The sequence below is a fragment of the Parasteatoda tepidariorum genome, chromosome 2 (assembly GCF_043381705.1).
Source record: "Parasteatoda tepidariorum isolate YZ-2023 chromosome 2, CAS_Ptep_4.0, whole genome shotgun sequence".
Lineage (NCBI taxonomy): Eukaryota > Metazoa > Arthropoda > Arachnida > Araneae > Theridiidae > Parasteatoda > Parasteatoda tepidariorum.
In genome coordinates, this window is record NC_092205.1 from 79,853,586 (window position 1) to 79,871,346 (window position 17,761).

Here is a 17,761-nt window from a genome sequence, read left to right on the forward strand (position 1 = left end):
TTATGTTGTAATAACAAAATAATCCTTTATGGATAAAAACAATAAAATTATTTCAACTAATCGTAACCTTAAAGTTGTTTCTTTTTTCCGGTTGAGCTTAAAAATTTTTCCAGTTTAGACCGATCGAACTGAATAAACTTGAATCAGAGGTAACTTTTATATTTTGTACCTTGGCCAACCAAGTTTTGTACTTTCATTTAAATGTAAACGGAAAAAACTGGTTCAAACGATTTCTTTAGACGCAGTTTTATTCCAAATATTTACATTGGAAACGATAATTATCTAGAAATCACGATGAGTAAAAGGCATTCCTAATTTATCTGAATGCGTTATTTTCTCATCTGTAGAAATTTTTTTACATTTATCAAACCATTTCATTTTAACTTGAACAGAACTGCATCAAATTTTACGGCCATGGATCCTCAAGAAGCAGCGAAAAAAGCAGCAGCTTGTCAAGCTATTAAAGATCACATATCAGTATGCATAATTTTTCTTTATCAATTAATAATACTTGCAAGTTTTAATTTAATATTAGGAATGTCTCTTTCATTTATATCTACCAACGTAGAAAAAAGGATTTAAAACTTAGCTGTTCTAATTCAATTGTTCTCCATATTTCGTTAATTAAATAAGAAGTATAAATAGTACAAATAATTGATGATGACTAATTTATTGGGAATTTTTTTAGTGCTATTTCAATTATCATTAAGTATTTCTGCACTGTAATTTATTAGCTTGCTATTTCGTTAGTAAATTAGCCATTCATTCTTCTTTTAGAAATAATTTAAATGTTTTTTATATATATATTTTTATACATTATTTTTATCTGTATGATTTTAAAAATATCTATGATTGTATTAATTCTCTCTATTTATATTAATCTTTATCATAAGCAAAGGCACAAATGACAAAAAAGTTATTAATTTTTCCAATCATTTACTTACCTACTTATTTTCATAGTGAATTTTTTGTTAATGATTTGGAAATCTTTTGGGAAATTTTATTTTAGGGGAATTGTGTTGTCGGAATCGGAAGTGGGTCTACTATTGTTTATGCAGTTGAAGAATTAGGTTTGTATCAATGTTTATTCTAATTATATTAAATGTAAATATTTAATACTCTTTGAAATTTTAATGGAATGCTATTATCTATTATTTACAGTTGAGTAAAATGCTTAATTTTCTTTCAAAATTACATTGCATCAAATAAAAGGATCTTTATGCTTTAAAGAGGTTTCGAAACTTCTAAAAAATTTAAAGTAATCATCTGTTACTGAGCAATCGTGAATATTTTAAAATGTATCAACATCTTTAGGCTATCTTTAAGTTTTGTGATTATATGACTGATAATATAGTCATACGATCAAAAGATAAAACCTTTACAAGATTTTATTAATGTTTTTTACTTTATTTGTAAGTTTTGAAATGATTAGACAAATAAAATTTATGCTTTATGAATTAATTTATATGATTTAATTTGTCTCTTTAGCAAGAATTGTTAAGGAAAAGAACTTGAAAATTCCTTGTATACCAACATCGTTTCAGGTAATTTTGATTTTTGTTTGTAAAAATTGTAATATTGTTTGAATAGTCAAGCTCATCATTTTTAAATAATATATATCTCAGAATTTAAAAAAATGTTGAATTTAGATTCCATTCCATTAAAAGAGGAGAAGTGATAAAGAGACCACGATTTTGTATGAAGAGCGTCATTTCTGAAGAAAACTTATGTATTTTAATGTAAAGTAGACATTAAGACTTGTGCAACATAGAAGTGCACAAGTCTTGTGCAGTACTTAAGCAGTGTATATATAACCTGGCAATTCTCATTTAGCTACATCATATTAGTTAATGTCTTAAGACTAAAATTATCTTAATGTCTGTTTATTTCTTCATTAAGTTTGAGATTATTTAATATATTTGTGTGTTATGTTGAGTGGTTACAAATACATACATGAAATGAATTAAAATGGCTCCAATTAGAATAAGTAAAGGAACTAAAGTTTATTGAATTTAAGAATTTTTATAAATAGATGTTGGTATTCAATAACATTCAAGATATAGAGTCAATATTCAAGAACAAACTTCTAAGGAAAATAGGTTAAAGATCTATAAGGACCTATAGTTACGTATGGCAGTGAAACTTAGGACTCTGACAGATAAAAACTAATCTAATCTACTAATCTTTGAAAGGAAAGTGGAGGATAAGAAACAATAATGAACTTGACGATTTAATCAGACTAAAAAACATAATTTTATTTATTAAATTCATACATTGACGATTTAATCAGACTAAAAGCAGAATTTTATTTATTAAATCCATACATTTGGCACGGTTGTGGCAAATTAAAAAATTAAATGATTATAGAAATTTAAGAAAACTTTTAAAATGGAAATATTTCAACTGGAGACCAAGAGGAAAAAAGAGAAGGTTAGACAATGGCACCAAAAATTTGACCACCTTAATAAACCTTAACTTAAGTTTAAAAACTGAAAGTTAAAAGCCGTAAATAGAAAGGTTTGAAACGATATTGTTCAGCAAGCCAAGGCTTACAGCGGGCTGTAGTACTGTGCAATTAGAAGTAGTAGTTATAATGTTTCTTAGAGAAACTCATTGTATTACATATGAAAAATATTCTAAATTCAAGTAATGTGATAAATAAGAAGAAAATATCTATTCTCATATCTTTAAATTTTATGTAGAAAGTTCATATTTTAGTGTGTGATGGAGTTATCAATTAGTTAATTATTTTATGCATTTATTTATAAAATTGATTATTATTGTCTTTTTAGGCAAAACAACTTATCAGAGAGTTTAATTTGTTGCTTAGTGATCTTGAAGAATACCAAGAGGTATATTTTTGAGTTATTTATTTATCCTCTAAAAAGTATTTTAATTACTCATTTTGTCAACGTAATGAGAATATATTTATTTCCTTTTGCTATTTAATTTATTATTTACTAAAAAATATTTTGTCATTGTAAATATTGTTTTCTAAGTTTGCAACATTTAGTTCTATATTTTTTCATGGTTTATAACATATGACTTTTATGCTTTTTAGAATAAATTTTTCAATGATAAGTACTAAAACAAAACTTCTTAAAAACTATTAATTTTTTTTTTAAAGAAACATTTCCTGCATTGAACAACATTACTGATTAATTATTTGGACATTTATATACACTAGCTGCCAACTCTTCTGCATTTTGCTGAAATGTTTTTGCATTCAGTTCCATATTTTGCTTTTTTGAACTGAGACTGAAATCGTCTACATTTTGGATAACTATAGATGACTCACATCTTTTATTTTCCATCCTATATATTTGTTTTAGAAGTGATTATACAAAAAAGGGATACTTTTTTTCAATTTATTTCATCTGATTGTGTTACTTTATATTCCAATTGTACTAGCTGTTGCCGATCATTTCCTTCAATTTTTTTAAATGGTGTATTAACCCTCTGGCGGTTAAGGAAATGGGCAAAATTAGTAGAATGTTTCTCTTCTATACACTATTCCCCTATCCATTAGCATGGATAAACCGGTTTTGCTATGCAGAGAAGACTGCAGGTTAAAATGCGACTTTTTACGTGCAGAACCACCAGTGGGTTAAAGACTCCAATATCACTTTCACAGCTGTAGAAAAATGACTTCGTAGCTAACAATGGGAAAACTATAACTTTACAACTATAAAACTATAACAGTTATGTTATAAATCTGATTGAGGCTTATGAAAAATTCACTAAACTGTTGATTCTTTGAATAAAGAATTAAAATTAAAAACATGCAAAATATTTTGCATTTTAAATAACTTCTGCAATTTTGTTGTGAAGCTTCTGTATTTTTTTAAAATAAAAATAGGGGGCTGGCAAGTATGCTTTATTAGATTGGTGAAATTTAGTATAACAGATTATAGCTGTCTCTAGAGTAAAACTATGGAGAAAGAGAAATGTTTAGAAAAAAGTTAGAATTTTTTTGGTATAACTATTACTCATGCTCTTAAAAGTAATTTGCTCTTTTTATAAAAAGTACAACAGTGATCCTCATTTTTTTGAAAAAATTTTGCTGCAATGGTACTTAAATATGCCAAATTAAGCTGTGAAAAGTTTCTGATAAAATCAAAAGATTGCAGTTGTTAAAGGGATTCTAATAAGTATTTCCTAAATCAGAGTTTGCAAACTTTTTTCAAATGTTGTGCTAGCTTACTTGCAGTTAATTAGTGTCCGGTTTCCAGTAAGCTGCTATTTTAATTCTTGTAAATTAATCAATTGTGATTTTTTTAAAAAAAAAAAATCATTGATTTAAACAAGTTAATTTTTTTTAAATAAATCATTAAGTTAAAAATGTTTTTATAAATATATTCTTTAGGGTGGGATCTTTTTAATTGAAGGTTTTATCCAAAGAAGTAATGAAATGGGATGTATGTAAATTATGATATTTCTAATTAGATAATAAATAAAATTAGTGACTAAAAGTGTGCAAGATTGGTGTGAGTGAATATTTTCTATTAGCTGTATATTAAATAATTTGCTGGTAATAAGCATATTTTAATTATTTCCTTTTAGTTTTATGTTTATTTGAATACACATGCTTTTAAAACTCTTAAATACCTAATTAATGTATGCAGATACTAAAGAAAGAATTTATTCTGCCCTGAGGAACATACAATATTTTTTTCCTTCAAGTTAAATTACTTTTCATACTAAACTTATTCAAGCAATTTGTTTAATACTAAACAAAATTCGAACGCTAATTTACTTTCCTGTTCTAAACTAATTTACTTTTCATTGGATATGTAATTGACAAATTGCCTCCTAGGCTTTAAAATTTTAAGCTGTCCAGTTTGACTGAAAATAAGCATGACTTTATTTATTCTGTGATTAGTTTATAATATTTAAATAATAATTTTTGAAGTATTTTTGGACTATTAAAGTTGTTTACGTGCAACTTAAATGANTAACAACTTTTTTTCTAATTTTTTTGCCCAAAAATGAATTAATTTAAATTACAAGCAGTCAAACTCAAATAAAAATACAGTTTTACCGTAACTATGGGTTTTTGACAGAGGGTTTTTTGACATGGTAAAAACCGTCATGTGTCAAAAACTTGCCAACCCTGTTTTAAATTATGATCACAGTCTTGTAACTGCTGTGGTTTACAATATTTATAGTCATTTTTATCTAAACATAACTTTTTCAAAATTTAATTAACTGTTGAAATTAGCAAGATTATTTTATCAATCTGTAAATAATTGGGAATTTCTCTTCTATATTTATTAGGAGAAAACTAGCTATTGATAGTTAGTAGTATAATTAGTTAGCTAACTAATATAAGCTAACTAATATATAATGAATTGTTTATCCATAGTAAATAATTAATAAATTCATTGAATTATTTAACAAAATTTTATAAATTGAAAGATTACTTATTTATTCTGCCCAAATTTAATTTTCACAGTTGGATTATGTGTTTGATGGTGCTGATGAAGTTGATGCTAATTTGGCGTTGATCAAAGGTGGAGGCGGATGTTTAACGCAAGAAAAAATAGTTGCCTCATGTACAAATAATTTAATTATAGTAGCTGATAGTAGGTAAGATGATATAACTTTATAATCCTGTCATTATTATTTTTAAATTTATCAAGTTTATTTAATCTTCTATTTTGTGTTTCCTATTAATCACCCTGTTAGAATTGTAATTTTCTATAACAAAGTCATGCTAAATTAAAATGAATTTGTAAATTTTAAATCATGTGTAGCCAAATAAGGTGTTTTCATCTAACAGTTTTTTTTTNTTTTTTTTTTTTAAAAAGATGATATTACATTACAAAGAATCTTACTGTGGAGATAGTAGCTATTGACAATGTCAACCTTCATCTATGAAAATTCATATTCCCCACCATAAAATGGAGTTAACATGTCTTACAAACTAGTGAATTGGAATTATATTTTTCTAGTGGTAGGTACACTACAGTACTCCCCCACCAGATTTATATCTGTGATAGAATTCAATGAACAGATACCACTAGTTGATTCATTGCTGTTTTGTAAGAAGCTGAGAGAGCTGTATTAAGATCATTGTACTTTTTGAGTGCTTATTGTGGGAGCTGTATTAAGTTTGCGGTCATGGTTGCCCGTGCTTTGTTTTTTAGCAGTCGAGTGTATATGTTGTACGTTATGTGTGATCGAGACTGAGAAGCAACAGCTTGAGGAAGGCAATGTCGCAGTCACAAGTAGCAAATTAACTGTTCAATGTGGACCATCCATCGAAGTAGGCGTGTTCAAATCGCCGCGGGCGTTTCTGCCAAGTTAGGCGTTTTCAAATCATATCCAGGTCACCAATGTGGGGTTGGTAGCTTTCGACAATGTCAACCAGTGTTTTCTTCATGGAAAAAGAAATGGGTGAGAATTTCTCACCCTTTCTCAAAAACAGTTGAGATTTCAAAAAGTTAAGTGAGATTTCTAAAAACTAAAAAAACACAAATAGACTTGAAAAAAAACCATTTCCTTAATTATGATACATTTTTAACATCTTCTATTTTTTAAAGCATTGAATATTTTTGCTGCATCATCATAAAATATTTTGCCTTTACAAGGTATTTGTCCATCTTACATTAGTGTATAAAGAATTTGAACGTCTTACATGAAGAAAACCTCACCTGCGGTAAACACGTGGTAGCAGAGAAATGTGTTCTGAAAGGTGTTCCGTGCTTCGGAGGGGCTGTGTTCTGTTGTTCGAAAAGGTTCTGAACTATACTGGTAAATAGGGAAGATAGATAACGGAGCAGATGTTGCAATTAATGAAACATCCGGGAAGAAAAGTGAAACAGATTTTATTCTAAATGGCGTAATGCGAGAAATTCGCCAATTTTGAAATTGATTTATAGAATGCACGAATTTCTCGCGGTGATAATTTTTTAATGCGAGAAAAGAAGAAAATGTGCGAGATTCTCGCGCTGTAGTGAAAACACTGTCAACCTTCATCTATGAAAAGGTACTCCACCATAGAATCGAGTTATACATACTGGTGAATTGAAATTATATTTTTGTAGTGGCAGATACGCTCACTTATATCACAAATAAAATTACGTTATGAAGAATATTACATTATAAAGAATACTATTATTATTATTTTATTTTGCAACAAAAACTGACCAGACATTTTTATATGCATCTTTTCATATTTTTGTGATCTTAGTTGATGTTTCCAAAATACTTTATTGTGCTGCATGCTAATTTAAAATGAAATTAAGCTGTTTTCAGTGATTTTGATATTGATACAAATTCTTTAATCTCAATGCTGTAGCTATTGTATGCAATGAAAAAATGATAAACGTGTATTTAAAGAAAAAGTACAAATGGTTACTCTTTGCACAATTGGAGGAATTTTTAGCCAACTTTTCTACTTCAACTTTTTTAAATCTATTAATTTGATTCTTGTTCGGACTCAAGTTGGATGTATTAATTTCATTTTGGTAAAGTTTTATGCAATTAGTTGACTGCTCGCCAGATATTTCATATAATTTGAAAAAATGTGGCTTTCTTCTAATCATATTAAATGTTTAGTAAGCATTGTGTCCCTCAAGCTTTACTAAGTGCTGTATCTTAAGTAGTAAAGATTTATTAATTGTTACTAAGAATTTTTGCCAAAGCCTGTAACTACTTGAATAACAAATTTTTTTTTTCTCAGGTTGGCTTAACACAGCTAATATTTAATGTTAGCATATTTTAAGTTTTTAAATTTGACAATGTACACATAGCAATTTTTTGATATACTGTGCCTATAATTTCTATGACTTTTGACAGAAATCTACTGGATTTCATAAATATGCAACTATGTGTATAACAAGCTTATAAACTGTTAAATTTGCATTTAATATTCAGTGTTTTTTTTTTTTTTTTGTAGTTTAAACTTATTTATCAGGCCATTTTAAATCTCTAAATTGGTGATTAATGAATAGCAAAATCCATATTTGCAATTTTTTTGTCATTGGTATTGCATATTACCATAGAGAAAATATATTAGAATGAATTAGGGAAAAAGCAGAGTTTGCTATTTGCCTGGATACCAAAAAACGACATCTAAAAGAAATTGTTTAGTTATTATTACCTAATAAACTTTTATAATTTTTTTTTTTTTGTTGACAAATTTCTTGAATAAAGTAAAAGTTATCTAAACACTATGGAGTTTGACTAATTAAAAAGGTAGATTTTAATGAATAAAAACACATACCTAATTGCTTAAACTCACTGTAATGAGGATACATATTTTTGTATAGATCTACTGTTTCTTATAATAAACAAAAATATATTGATTAATAATTTTTTAAATTAAATTCTAATTGAATAATTCATTAATCAAGTATTACATAGTTTTATAAATATAGCTCTTAATGACTGAATAATTTTATTCATCAACTCCACAATATTCAGTACTATTTCCACATTTATTTATGGTTTATTTATTATTTTGATTATTTATAATTTTGATTTTTCATTATTTAAAACTAGTGTGACAAACTTCAAACACCAGGATTAAGGAATTGTTTGTTAAAAACAGTTATCTGTTTCTAAAGAGTGTATGTTATAGAACTTTAATTAAACAATTAAAAATTTTTTTAGTTATTTCTATGTATATTGCATACATTTATGTTTTAAATTTTGTTTACTTCATGGTTATAACGTAGGAAAGACTCTACATTTCTTGGAACTAATTGGACAAAAGGCATACCTATTGAAGTTATACCAATGGCTTATATGCCAATTAAAAGGAGATTAGAAGCTATGGGAGGACCTGCTGAATTAAGAATGGCAAAAGCTAAAGCTGTAAGTATAACTTTCATCAATCATAATAATTTAATCATTAAAATGTTATCAGTAAGACTGTTAATTTTTAATTGATTTAGTCATGTTCAAGTGTGTATTAATGTTGTACATATTTTCTTACCACATGAACCACATGTTTTTCCTGATTTTCAATAAAACGTTAGCATTATTAAATTTTTTTGAGAAATTTCCTATTCTTGCTTATATTTGTTTATAACCCTTCCTCCCTCTATTTCTGTTGTGAAATAATAGCAGCTATGCTATTGCTTTACTCTATGTTAAATTATTACAAAATTCAAATATGGAATTAAAATATAAATTTAATTTTCCTTTGAAAATATTCTGGCTAGGTCTTTTAAGCTATTTTTCTTTTCTGTATTTTCAATTATTTGCATTGTTAACATATTCAAGCAATTACATATTTCGAATTGTTTATCACCACTGTCATGTCGGGAGAGTTAGATATCGTTTGTATTTGTATTTATTTAATTTAAATCGACATATTATAATTGCATTAAATCGACATGTATTAAAATATGATTTAAATTGTTTAGCGTTATATAAATCTCAGTAAACATAAGCCTTTTTTTTGTGAAATAACTTGTAACAAACAATACAACAAAAATAACAATACAGCAAAGAATAACAATAAAATGGAACTGTTATCAAAATGAAACTGTGGGGATAAATGAATGATGGGACTGATTAGCTGGTGTGATAAATGAATCTCATTTATCCCACCAGTTAAATCATTTGTCCCATCAGGATAAATAAAGCTCATTTATCCTTTTTTATCAAAATTTAAAATAAAATCTATTGAACTGTGTAAGTCCTGGGTATTAGTCAAAAGTATAATCCACCATGCAGTACGCAATTTTCTCATTTTACAATATTTTGCAGTTGAGATAGTCATTCATTATTTTAAAATTCTGAATTATATTTTAAATAGCTATGTGGCCGATGTTAATATAATTTTATCTTGTTAATTATTCTTGTTATACAAACTATTACACTAATCTCTACTGATGTCTTTGTTACACAAATTTTTGGTCATCAATTTAATTGCAATTTATTTTGCTTGATTTACAAGTTTTCTTTTGTGTGTTTTTTTGTTAAAACTTAGCTTGATTTAGATGCTTCAAACTGAAATTAAGTTTGTTAAATTTTGTTACAACTGTATATTTTATGATTAGTTGTAATATTTTTACTAATTTTGTCTAGGAAATGAAATTATCTTTTCGTTACTCAAAAATTAATTAGAATGTTCTGTTTTAAAAATCTTTTTTATATTTAAATCAGCAATTTTAAATTATTGCAAATTATTTAATCATTAAGGTGCATTAGAAGAAAATAACTTACTTAAATGAAGGATTAAAAAAAGTTTGATACTTTATTAGTAAATATTCTTGTATTCTTTCTATATTCTTATTATATTATTGTTATTTAAAACAAAAAAGATTAATTATGTATTTTGTGTCAAACTCAAAGAAATATTATTATTATTTTTGTTTTTGAGTCTCAAAAGCATTTATGTCTTATTAAAGACAAATTCAATTAAAAAAATAAATAAATCAGGTAGTTCTTAATAACTTTTGTTAAAATAACATTTGGTGTCATTTACACTTAATCATATTATCAGTAACTTTCATAAGTTTAAAATTTCTTTAAAAATTAAAAACTAGGTATTACGATAGTAACACAATATGTTATATTTGTATAAGTCAGTTTTTAATTTTTAAAAAAAATTTAAACTTCTAAAAAGCTAATAAAAATTGATGTGACAAAATGATAAATGGGATGAAATTAAAAAAGTATAAATGACAAAAAAAGTTATTTTAACAAGAATCATTTGAAGTATTTGATTTTTTTTGCGAACTTTTACATATTTGCTGTCTGCAAATACGGCTTTTGTTTCTGTCTGCCAGTTTTTCATGTTTGTATTTATCATCTACAAACATGGCAGTATTTGGTTTCATCATAATTTTCATATTCTAGGGACCACTTGTTACTGACAATGGAAATTTCATTTTGGATTGGAAATTCACCATTAAAAGTGCGGACTGGAGGACACTGAATCAAAAAATATTATGCTTTCCAGGTTAGTGAGCTAATTTTATTTCTTTTGTTAATAGTTGATATTGGAAATTTCAAAGTTACAAAGAAAGTTTTTTTTTTTTTTTTTTTAAGAAATGTTTTTATTTTTAAAGACAAGTTTTTTTTTAAAAAAACAATTTGATCGCTAAGTGAAATGAACTATGCTATTCCCAAGTATTTTATAGTATTTGACTATTTCATTTAACTATTAATGTTTTCAATAACAATTCAAAAATATCCACTTTTGTTCCAAAAATATGCTAACACAATAATAAAGAAAGAACTATATGCTTTTATATTACTTTACAACTTCTAACTAAACTAAACTCAGTGGTGCGACAGCCCATAGAGGGCCAAGGCCTACTGTGCCCATCTCAGTTTTCTTGACCTTGGGCTCTGGGGTGCAGGAACAGATGTTCCGGTCAGGTGGTCAGCCGAATGCGACTTTACAACTTCACTTAACATTAAAATAAATACTTAACATTTAAATTTTATTTTAGTGATATATGTTAGAGAGTAATTTCTCCCCATGCTTGTATGTAATATAAAAATTCAATAGTATTATATTCAATAGTATTAATTAAGTTTTATGAAATACACATTTCTTGTTTTCTTTAATCCATTGAATCAATACAAATTTGAATATATTTAAGGCAAAATATCGTATTTATTTTATATTAAAAAAATGCTTGAAAATAATGGAATTATTAAAAAGTACAAAAATGACATAGGTTGCATTAGTAAAAGTAATCTTTAGTACTAATGATTTAATAATTAATAAAGTGTCAAATTCTCTTTTTAAAATTTATTTTAAAATAATAGAACTTCAACAGATTTTGTAGCTGTATTGAAATTTTTTTTATTTTTCTGATAAGGAAGCATTTTTTGTTATTCATCTTTTTTTTTTTTAGCTATTTGTTCTAATATTTCTGATTTGTGTTGTGAAATCCCTGTTTGAAATATTTGATTAAAGATATTTTATATATTTGCACATTTTAAATAAATATTGTTGTGAAGGAATGTTAACTAAATGATTATATGACAATTTTTTTTGATGAACAGTATCATTAAAATTTTTTAAATATTAATCACAAACTGTTATGAATTGCTAGGTGCTTTATTAATAAATTCCGCTGGAAATATTGTTAAAACTTCTTTTTCAGAATAAAGTAACTGAATTTAAAAGTATTACCTGTATTTTATTTATTTATTCTTTTTACAAGTCCTTGAATTAGTCCTTAAATTAGCCCTTGTTATATTTAATTAGAGCAAATTATAAATTTTTTAGTTTTTTTGTTTGTTCTTTCTAAAAGTAGTCTGGTACATGTATACTGTACCAAAAAATGTCATGGTTTTTCCTTTAGTCCACTAAGAAGTATACTATTATTATAATGCAGCATTAATAAAATAAAATAGAATGAGTAAATTTAATTTTTTTATTTTTTGAATAAAATGTTTTATACCAAGAGACTTTTTTTAAAAATTTGCAACAATATTTTGTAATTTATGTAAAATTCAAAAGCTAATTATATCTTTTTTATTTCCAAATCTATATAAAATCAAAATCTAAAGTTTGGAGAATTGGAATCTAAAATATTGTTCATATTGATGGGATATTTTCTATTATCAAACAAAATTTGTTTTTTTAATTTTATTATTTTTTTTTCCAAATTATACTTTAACTTAAACTATCAGGCTTTAAGTGTAAGTTCTTTCTTGGGTAATTACTCTACAGCTGTATAGGTAACAACTGTGCCTTTCAGCAGAATAATTCAACTGTTTATCTGTGACATAATTATGCTTTTTGATGGCGCTCAAGATTGAGGATTTTCGCGTTGAATTTCAAGACATGTGAATTAATTATATCTTCCTTTATTCTTCAATTTTCTTCTATTTTTGTCTGTTTTACATATTTTTTTTCTAAGGAATTATTTTTTGTGTATTTATTTATTTATTATTATTATTCTTTTTGGTGCTTAATACATTTTTGTACTTATGTCTTCCAATTTGGCAATATTAACATTTATTCAAAAAGCTGAAAAATTCTATGCTGATAGTGTGATGTGAGTTAAGAGAATACAGTATTACGATTTTTTAAAAAAAAATTATATTTTTTAAATTATATTTAAGCATTTCCTTAAATTATTGCATATTTTTTATTATTTTTTATGCTTTTTCTTGAGTAAATAATCCTGTTCATCTATATATTAGGCAAGGAGAAAAAATAATGTTTTGCTATACATTGACATAAAGAAACAATTTCAATGACATATGATGAAAATGGTATTCTTGAGAATTATGAAAAGTATCTGGTAGACCTGAAAATTAAAATTTTTTGTTAGTTATCAGTGGTTGGTACACTTAAATAACTTAGCAACCACTTTTCTTTCAAACCGAATGCATTGGTGTCTGATATCAATAGGTTCTTTTAATTTAATAGCCACTTTTTGCAAACTTGTTTTGCTTGGATTAAATAACATTTTTAAGAAAACTCATATTAGAAACTCATATTAGCTTTATTAAACTTTATTTAGCAATGTTTGCAGAGATAAAATTGTATGCATTACCTCTTTGAAACATGTGAATTGTTAAAAAGCTCCTCTCACATGAATTTTCCTATCTCAAACTGATGGATCCTGAGGGATCACAATTTTCAATGGAGATATTGAACATTTTAATGAAAATTCTGTTTTCCAGAGTCTTCTTGCATTGATGTATTTTCATCATTAAACGATTTTATAAAAAAAAAATAAATCAGTAAAGACAAAGGGAAAAAGTGACTGGTTACTTAATTAAGTCACCACTTTTTTTTGCTGACTCGCCATGCGGCGAGTGTATGTTTTCAGGTCTAGTATCCAGGATTTATATTTGGAAAGCTGAAATTTTTTAAACTCTTCTTAAACAATACCTAACAAATTTTTAACTACTAGTGCCCATAAAATGTTTTTTGCTTCAGTATTTTCTACAATTTTTTATTTTCTATATGCTATATTTGATTGATATTTCATATAGGTGTTGTGGAAACAGGTCTATTTGTTGACATGGCAAAAAAAATTTATTTTGGTGAAGAAGATGGTAATGTGACAATCAAGATATAGCTGTGATATAAATTTTAGGCTTTTTAAATTGTATGACAGATTTTAACGATGTAAATTGCACTCATATTTTACTTTTCATTGTGTTCTAAATAAAGCTCTCTCATATGCCTTTTTTTATATTTTTGTAAAAAAAAAGTGAAATAAAAGAAATGATTTGTTTATATAGAAGTGTTATTAAATTATTAGTCAATTAAGTCCAGGCAAATGTTTGATAATTGAAGAAATTATGAAATCCCAATAAATAAATGGAATTAAAGAATTTGCATATGGCTCTATATCTGTTATTAAACTATCTGTCAAATTTTTGAGGGAAATGTTTGAAGAAATTGTAAATTCTAAGGAAAAAATAAAATTTTTCATTATTCAGTTTTAAATCCTAAATTTTTTGCTGTTAAGAAAGGTGTGCTTCATACTTCAGTGCAATTTTTTCTTTTCTAAACTTTCCCTTTAACTAAAGAATTTCACCTTGTTTAGCGTTGTAATAATAATAAAAATCGCATTCAGTTTAGTAATAAGGAAAATTTTACCTCTAATATGTGAATATTTAGTGAAACAAGTAATATTTAATTGTAACGCATATTTAAATCCAAGCATAGTTTACAGCTTTAGTATCATTATATAATTTTCTTAATTTATTTGATGATAGATATGTTAAACTTAATTACATAATTTTTTTCAAGTATAAATCTTTAATTTATATTTAAACTTTTTTTTAAATAAAAAGGTAAGAAAAGCCTAATGTTAGCACATGCTTTTAAATATTCCTTTAACTAGCAAATTTAACAAAATATAGAAAAAAATAAAAATTTTAACATAGAAGTTCAGAAAAGTCAAGAAAATTTTATCTAGAACTTTACCAAACACTCTGATTTATGTTGCATTTGAATAAACTATCAGATTAAACTTTTTTAGTGTTGCATCACATAATTTAAGATTATTTAGGAAAAAAAAAATTGAAACAATTTTAGAGAATGCCAACTAAATCTATGCATGGCTGTATGTTGGATTTTTTTTCCAATGATGAACTTTAGATAAGGAAACCCATTTATTTCTGACACCAAACTTCGGATTTTATTTATAATAGTTAATGAACTAGTAAATTGTATTTAACAAAGTTTTGAAATAAAATTTACTTCTTTCATCAACTATGAGAATACATAGGAACACTGTGTTCAATAAACAATATTTGAACATTGACATCCATTTAAATTCAAGAGAGAAAAAAAATTAGTAAATAACTTGGATAATCACCTTGTTTTGCTTTAGGAGTCCTCCTGTTGTTCTAAATGTTAAATTGAAAAGAGATAAAAAAAATTTGATATGGAAATTCTTCATTTGCAAAATTTATGTTTGATCATTCTAGTAGGATACATAGAAGCTCTGAGATGGAATGATGATTGTGGTGCAGTTATGAGAGTTAAAAAGTCGAACAAGCAGGGAATAAAGCTCTGCATTAAGGACCTAAAATTAAAAAAAAGGAATAGGTCAAAAAAGCATTGCAAAAGAAAGCATTATGACTATGGATTCACCACCCCATGGCGTCTTCTTCTGTGGCCTTTTTTTATATGAATGACCACCACACTCTTCACCTTAAAGCTATTCGTGAAGCTTTGGTCACTGCGAGATATTAGGATACAAGGAGACGCTTAAAGAGGAAATGACTTTTTGTGTTTCTGTTTTAATCCTTGTATGTTCTTTTATTGTTATATTGTCAACCCTCTTGCAATTGGAAATAATAAAAAAAAGGAAGAAATACTGCAAAGGAAACAAGGATTACACTCAATGCAAATTACGCGCTACATCTACGAATAAGGAAATTTTTATTTATTATTTTTAAATTCCATTTCAACATTTAAATCTTTAATTTCTTTTGCAATCATGTCAGTTTGTATAAAATACCCATTTTCATAGTATTAACAGTGGCTGCATATTAATTTGTTACATTGTAAAATTAAATTAATACATTTATAAATATTCTTAAAATAATATAGCATGATAAGCAATATTTTTTATTCATATTTTCAAGTTTTTGAAGAAGAGTTATTTCACTATTTTATTCTTGAATCTAATGATTTTAGTATTTCTTTCCCTTCCATGAATAGCAAAATTAATTAAAAGCTTGCATGAATTTTCTTCCCTTTGGAACAAAATTATTAGCTATAAAAATAAATAAATACAAAACTAGGTTTTTGTTAAAAAAAAAAAAACCCATTATTATCCGTTAGCAGAAATCCGTTATAAACACTATCGAAATAAATTCAAAATGATGTTTAATTTTTTTCTCTCTCAATGACACTTCAAAAATTAGTATTGAAATGAATGACATTTAATTCCCGCTTTTTAGAGTTATCGTTTCTGAAAAATCTAATTGATCTGAAATTTCTCTTAAACTTTGAACCATGATATTGGTTTCTTAAAACGTAATATCATATAAGTTTGCTACAATCCCTTAAATAATTAATTGTTAAATTAAAACAGCTGTTTAATTTGAACAACGATGGAGTAATCACCTTTTAGATGGTTTAATTTGTACGATAATATGGTACAATAAGGCACGGAATTAAAGTTGGAGCAAATTCACGCTTTATTTTGTTTAATGTACCTTAAAATTTTTAACATAGTAATTTGTAGTAATTATTGCATCTAACAAATAAGATCAACCCACAAGGCATCTAAGGAATACTAAGGAAAACTCTATCATCATATGATCACAAGTTTCTATCTCTGAATAACTTCTGTGCCTTTTTATTTTTCTCACAGCTCATGAAAATCTTGACATTAGAACTTCACAGTAATAAAATTGGCGTTCAAGAATAAATTTTTGCAATAAATCGAGATTTATTTCGAGAAGTTATATGTGAGACGTTGCACTGTCAAATCAGAGAGATCTGCGCTCGTCTCCTTCCGGATAACTTCTTTCCACCGAATCAGATCATCACTGCGCAATCTCCAATCAGTCAATAACTACTTCACGCTTGCGCAGTATGGATCTTATTCCGTATATCAGTAACTCGTTATGAAAAGAGGTACGACTTCCTTAGATGTACAGCATATCTTCATACCATTCATAGATGTTTTATAGTACACATATCAAGAATAAAAAACTCGCTTCTCTGTTTTAGAAATAGTTCTCGATTATATATCGAAATTATACTGAAATAAATTGTCAGAAAATATTGATATCTTTCCATAAATCACGTTATTTTTCTAATTAATTAATATATTATCAACATTTACTTACATATCGCATCCGATAATTAACGGGCACCCTGTTATGATTCTAGTCTTCTGTCAACGTTTGGGCCGTGTTCGGTACCCCTTGCTTGTTCATAACTCGAGGTCTTGTGTTAGAGAGTTTTCCTGTTCGGTTTGTCTGTTTCTCCAATGGCCTTCTTGGTGATGACTTTTCATATTTTCTTCTGTATATGCCTTTAGACCATAGTTTGGCTGAGGTCTCAATTTTAAACTCACACTAAATGCTGGATTTCGGATTGGATTGAAAGTTTTCCAATCGTGTTTTAGTGGTTAGGAATCCACTCTTAAAATAATGACCCAGGCCGAAATATAATGACGTATGGTGGGGCAGTTGAGGAGTGTAATGCGGAGGGCAAGTGATAACTGCCGCCGCCTGCCCTTCGATCTAAATTGTGGTAATATAGTGCATGCACGAGCCAGTGTGGTCTTCAACATGGTCTTTTAACAGTGTGGACATAAAGATGAACGCCCAACCGTCGTCAATAGCTCAT

General features: G+C 26.8%; 1 protein-coding gene across 1 annotated transcript; it reads left to right on the forward strand.

Moving 5' to 3' along the window:
• Positions 1 to 111: 111 nt before the first annotated feature.
• Positions 112 to 14,178, forward strand: LOC107457286 (Ribose-5-phosphate isomerase). The gene is made up of 8 exons (XM_043043498.2): positions 112 to 477; positions 1,010 to 1,070; positions 1,489 to 1,544; positions 2,793 to 2,852; positions 5,456 to 5,589; positions 8,685 to 8,823; positions 10,819 to 10,921; positions 13,930 to 14,178. The coding sequence occupies exons 1-8, from the start codon at positions 325 to 327 to the stop codon at positions 14,013 to 14,015; spliced, it is 792 nt and encodes a 263-aa protein (XP_042899432.1). The 5' UTR covers positions 112 to 324; the 3' UTR covers positions 14,016 to 14,178.
• The last annotated feature ends 3,583 nt before the right edge of the window (positions 14,179 to 17,761 follow it).